Source organism: Tauraco erythrolophus, chromosome 17 (assembly GCF_009769465.1).
Source record: "Tauraco erythrolophus isolate bTauEry1 chromosome 17, bTauEry1.pri, whole genome shotgun sequence".
Classification (NCBI taxonomy): Eukaryota; Metazoa; Chordata; class Aves; order Musophagiformes; family Musophagidae; genus Tauraco; species Tauraco erythrolophus.
The window spans coordinates 9154502-9160258 of record NC_141481.1 but is presented as its reverse complement, the minus strand read 5'-3'; the positions used below and the strand labels follow the sequence as shown (position 1 = coordinate 9160258).

At 47.6% G+C, this 5757-nt stretch overlaps 1 protein-coding gene across 2 annotated transcripts; it reads left to right on the top strand.

Moving 5' to 3' along the window:
• Positions 1–1727: 1727 nt before the first annotated feature.
• On the top strand, positions 1728–4752 carry ZFAND2A (zinc finger AN1-type containing 2A). 2 transcript variants are annotated; one of them, XM_086622119.1, is made up of 6 exons: positions 1728–1822; positions 2462–2556; positions 3147–3278; positions 3485–3636; positions 4183–4272; positions 4712–4752. In XM_086622119.1, exons 1-6 carry the CDS (start codon positions 1768–1770, stop codon positions 4719–4721), a joined length of 534 nt encoding a protein of 177 aa, XP_086478245.1. In that variant the 5' UTR covers positions 1728–1767; the 3' UTR covers positions 4722–4752. The 2 variants fall into 2 exon arrangements, with proteins under 2 accessions (XP_086478245.1, XP_086478246.1); XM_086622120.1 differs by lacking the exons at positions 4183–4272; positions 4712–4752 and having other exon boundaries at positions 3485–4175.
• Positions 4753–5757: the final 1005 nt, after the last annotated feature.

Below are 5757 nucleotides of genomic sequence, written 5' to 3'. Positions count from 1 at the left end.
TTTCACACTGCTCCCAACTTGAGCTGGCATCTCCCTGCAGGGCTACATCACACCCCCAGGGTGAGCTGTGGGTGGTCTCAGCCTGGACGTGGGATGGCTGCCCAGGAAGATTCCATGCAGCAAGCACTGCAGCAGAGGAGATGAAATCAGAGTTTGCCCTTTGCAAACCAAGGACCTGTGGCAGACTGTGATGCCCTGTCAGTGCAGTTGCTCTTTGGAGGAAGGGCTTTAAATGAGCACCTTGGTAAATTTTATGGGTCCAAGTGGGAAAATTAGTATGCATGGGAAGGCCCAGGAAGAGCGTCTAGCTGATGACGTGGTACCATTTAATCCAGCAGGACCGTCTTATTGGAAAGACCATAACACCGGCGTGGCCAGCTGTGAGCTGGCACCCACAGCAGGAGTCACGCGAATGCCACATGACCAGGTGACGTGGCAGATGGATGAGTGTCACATGCCATTCCCAGAGTTCGACAGCACAAATTGGCCTTTGCAGTCAGTCACCACATGCCTTCCTAAGCTCCTCTTCGATCTCATAGCTCCACTTGGCATCTGAGTCATGTACTACAGGAGAAAGGCAGGTGTTTTCTGGGGAGAGCAGGGGCAGAACAACATTTTGTCATTTCTCAATCCCGTAACAAATGTCAGTAAATCAATAGTCCTCACCTCCTCCGTGCGAAGCCAGTGCTGTTACACACATTCACAGAGCAACGTTTCTAAACTACACCTCAATCTTGAGGTGCCTCGTTAAAGTGAGGTAAGCATTTAAAAACAGAGGCGAGCTGGGAGACTTTTTGTTTGGTTGACTTGTGCAAACCCACAGCTGCAGCTGAGGCTCGTCCACCCAAACCAGTCAGCGTTGGCTGAAGTCCTGCAGCAGAGCCCCGAGCATCAGCCTGCTGTGATGAAAACATCTTCTCTCACCGAGCTCTCGGGGCTTATTTTAAAATTTGGAAGTAATGTGAGTGAAGCATCACAATCCAGAGGGTGGTGCAGCAGCCTAAGCCCTGATGAAAAAAATGAAATTAATATGGAAGAGGCAACGGGCTGAGACGCTCCAGTGTCCTCTGGAGCAAACCAGTCCAACCAGACTTTTCTGGGGCATTCTCCCACATGTCCTTATTTGAGACACGTGTCCCATGGCCAGTACAATCTGGCACTTTCATCTCTTTAAGCACCTGCACAACAGGATATTCACAGCAGCGGAACTGCTTGTGTCTCATGGATGTGATCCCCTGGAAAAGCTGGAGAGGCCCTTGTCTTCATCATCACCCCCTCTCTCAACCACAACCTGAACTCATCTCCACCCCCTTCCTCATGCCCTGTTGCCTTCCCTTCCTGTTTTCCCTTCCTGTTTTCCCTTCCTGTTCCCCCATCCTGTTCCCCCATCCTGTTCTCCCATTCCCATCCTCATCCCTATCCTCATCCCCACCCTGTCCTTGTCCCCATCCCTACCCCACGCCCATGCCGCTTCCCCCGCCCTCCTCCCAAGTCCGCCCGTCACGGCCCCGCCCCCGACGCATGACTCAGCACGCCCCCCGGCCGCCGATTGGCCGCCCGCCTAGAACGCGCAGCAGACGGCGACGGAAGGCGGCGAATGCCATTGGCTCGGCCCGTCGCAACGTCATCCGCGGTGGCCGGGGCGGGCGGGAGCGTGACTCAGCACGCGGGAGCGGGCCGGGGCTGAGTCAGCGGGAGGCGCATAAAGGCGGCGGCGGCGGCGGCGCGGTCCCGGGGTGCGGCTGTCGCGGTCCTTGTCCTGCCGGCATGGAGCTCCCGGGGCTGGGCGAGCACTGCTCGGAGCGCGCCTGCAAGCAGCTGGGTAAGGGGCGGCCTCGGGGCGCGGCTGGGGGCTCGGTGCTGTCCGGGGGGCGCCGGGAGCGGGAACCGGCTCCCCGAGAGGTGCCGGCCGGCCGGCGCTCGGAAGCCGGGGGGGGGTGGTGGTGGTGGGGGGGGTGATAGCTCGATGCTAGAGGGGGTGAGTCCTGTGCCCCGAGCGCACAGGGGTGCTCTGGTGAGCAGCAGATACCGGTGCTGGTCCTGTAACGCCTTTTAAATAGGTCTGGTAAAGGAGCAGCAGTTGAGCTCGGTGTGTTTTGCTCTCGCGCGTTGTCGAACTGTGAAGGGGTGATTTTTGAAGAATAACAAGACTTGAGTCCGGGATTTGGATTTGTACTTCGACACCTGGCTCTTGGGTAATGCCTCACTGAGGCGTCTGCATTCATGGTGTTTACGAGGTGTTTATGGCTTGCGTTAATCCAACACTGGTGGGAAGCTCATCACTCTTACTTTTTTAGTTTTAGTATTTGTGAAGAATGATGTACTTTAGAGATAACTGGGTTATGGCTGGACAAAAAAAAACCCCTTGCTTTAGAATTTGTTTGTAGCCTTTTATGAGTACTCTTACAGCTGTTAGCTCTGCTCCATGAGAATCTGTTTTCTTTTTTTATTCTTCTCCCAGACTTCCTTCCTCTGAAATGCGATGCGTGTGGGGAAGTCTTCTGCAAACATCACATTCGTTACGATGACCACAAGTGTAACTCTGCCTACAAGAAAGTAAGTTCCTGTACATGAGTCAGTAATTCACACTGCAGAATTGCTAAGTCATATATGAAGGCTGCTCTGAAGCTTGACCTGTGGTTTTAGTAAAACCAGATGGGAGAACCACAACATATAAGTTAATGATACAGCTGAATTTCAAATGTATAGAAGCATAAAACTTCAGAGGCCAGTACTGCTGGATTCTAGTTTCTTTCATGTACACTGCATTTTCCCAGAGAGGAGTGCTTTATATTTTAAGTAATGTGTTGTGGCCTAAAACTTTCTGCAGCCCTGTACCTTTAAGTTTGATCTCTGGCCTGTACGTGGGCTTTGAGGCATTCAAAGAAAAGAATTCCAGAAAGCCTAGAAGCATATTTAAAGTCAACTTGCCAAATACCTTGCTACAGATTGATTTGGCAAAGTGTGTCTGACTATTTTGGGGATAAGATTTGCAGTTACCTTTGTGAAGTGCATCTTTAAAAGCATCAGTAAATGAGTAGAATGTAAAACACTTGTGAATACACTTCTGTCATCCATGGGTAAGAGAAGGGGAGGGACAGAAGAATAATTGAGTTGGACTTTCAATCTGTGTTGTATGTTCTTAGAATGTGCAGGTTCCAGTGTGTCCACTCTGTAATGCACCTATCCCAGTACAGAAGGGGGAAATACCAGATATTGTGGTTGGAGCCCACATGGATAAGGACTGCAAATACAACCCAGCGCAGCAGAAGCAGAGGGTAAGGAAACTGCTGTTGAAGTGTAAACTGCCTGCCTAATGCTTGTGATGTTAGATCTTCTGACAGCAGAATGTGTAGAAGCTTGGTCTGTTTCATCTTTAATTCTAAGGGTGCTTGAACATTCGTGCTTCAGCTCGATCATTAAGTGGGAAGCTGGTCACAAAAATCAAGCAAGCATTGCCAACTTCATGTCCTCTGTTATTTAGATCTTCACAAACAAGTGCTTAAAACCAGGCTGCAAAAGGAAAGAGATGATGAAGTTGGTCTGTGAACAGTGCCGTGGCAACTTCTGCATAAAACATCGGCATCCTCTGGATCACGACTGTAAAGGGAGCAGCCGCCCCACCTCCAAGGCAGGGTAAGCTGCATTTATGGTGCTTTGAGCTTAAGATGAAATTTCGGAGCTAGTATCAGGGATTGGTGGGGAGCTCAGACAACTAGGAATTCTGTAAACTACTGGTCGCTTGAATAAATTAGCCACTATTTCCTCTTTGTATTTTGAGCCTAATTTTTGGAAGTCTGTGAGTCAAAATAAAAGCTTCTTGTCAAATGCCATCCTAAAATTCTTCGAAGCTTACCTATCTTGATAGCATGACCCTTAGTGTTTCCTAACCGTGAATAGACACTGGCCATCTCAAGTACCTTGTGGGGTCTGGATCTAAAACTAGAATCCTAAAGTTTTTCCCAGCGCCTTAAAGCAACAAAGAACAAAATCAATACCTTGCAATGCAAAGTTTAAACTTAGTTTTAATAAAAATCTCTTGCAGGCAGAGGTACCTTCCTTGTTCTGTGCAATAGGATTGTAAGACTTGCGTGACAGATGCAGATAATTAAACTGGATGGAAGAGCGGAACTACTGGCAGTGTGCGTAAGAGGTGCTGAACCTGGTTGTATTTCTTTGTAGGTATGCAGCTCTGATGAGAGCCTCTCAAACTGCCTTCAAGTCAACGGGAGCAATTGGAGTGCCATCTAATGGGAGTTTTCAGCACAACAGGTACGAGCTGTGGAATGGGAAAAGATAAACAAGATTGTTTAAAAATAGTCCTGTGTCAACATGGTGTAGGAGTGCCACTGTCAGACCTCTAACTGCTCTAGAGGTGGTACTTGGCCTTTGATCAGTATTGGGAACGTGGCAGAGGGGTTGTGACAGCAAAAGTAAATCTTTACTTCTCTATAGCTATTTGAAATAGCTATATAGATGCAAGCGTTAGGATATCAAATTGTTGACATCAACAGCAGGCTAGTCTTACACCTGCTCAGTGTGAGGCTTGGCCAAGTTCTGGAAAAATGGTATGTCATCAGAATGCTGAGAGAAGTATAGCAAGCATCTGAATTAAAATAAATGACCCAAGCCCTTCTCTGCCATGGGGTATCTCCTTGTGACTGAAAGTTTTAGCTGTGTAACTCTTACAGTGCTTTCTTATGTCTTTCAGATGCAGATAGTAGAGGCTCTTCACATCTGGATCAAACCTCTCTGTGCTTTAAAGTTAATCTTGTCTATAGGTCTTTACAATTTTCTATGCAGTTAACTTATTTTTGTATCATAATGTTTTATGTATTCAATAAACTGTCACCCTTTCCAAGCCAACTTTATTTGTTCCTGTATTTGGAATAAGAGCTATGAAAAATACTTGGTGGAGGAAACTGGGTAGCGGTGGTAGGAAGAAGACTGAAACTAGTGTGAGAGACAGCCAGCTTAGCTTAGGTCGTGCTAAATCTGAACTATGAGTTTCCCAAGATGAAAGTCTGTCATATCTCAATCCTTTTGGAAATGAACTGGCACACAAAGCAGCATTCTGCTTGAGAAACAGCATATGTCAACATGAAGCCAGTTTTATATAAACTGCCTCTTGGTTTCTGAATGTTGTTGGAAGTACTTGCTTTATAAAGCCATACCTAGTTTTTGGAAGCAATTCACTGAAGACTAGTGCTCACAGAGGCATGCACAGTATAAATCTTCATCATTTAGAAACCTCAAAAAACCCCATGCAAATCTAGTTGGGGGGAAGCCGGAGAAAGTAGCATGTTTGTGTCCCACGTAATGAGAATGAGGGCAAAATACAGCATTGTCTAGGGAGGCTGCTCTTGCTGTGTTCCTGAAAAGCTTAAACAAGTGAAGACATAACAGATATGCTCCATCTATTACCTTGATCAGCTGTCTTGGCTCTTTAAAACTGCATGAATATCCAGCTGCTTAGCTTGGGGCCTGAAATAGTGTAGGTTGATGAAATGGAAATGTGCTGTTAATGAACAATGCTAATTCCCCAGCTGGGATCTAAGTAGACCTCTCATCGAACTAATTGTGAGGAAAAATGCCAAGGCTTACTGATGATGTCAGGGGGGTCAAGACCTCAATTTCATGTGTCATTGGAGCCATTCCTCTGCACACTGGGGCTGGTGGGCTGCAGTGTTGGTTTAGGACTAACTGAAGGGTAATTGCAGTCCCTTGAACGACCTGCAGCTATGAGACCCCAATGCT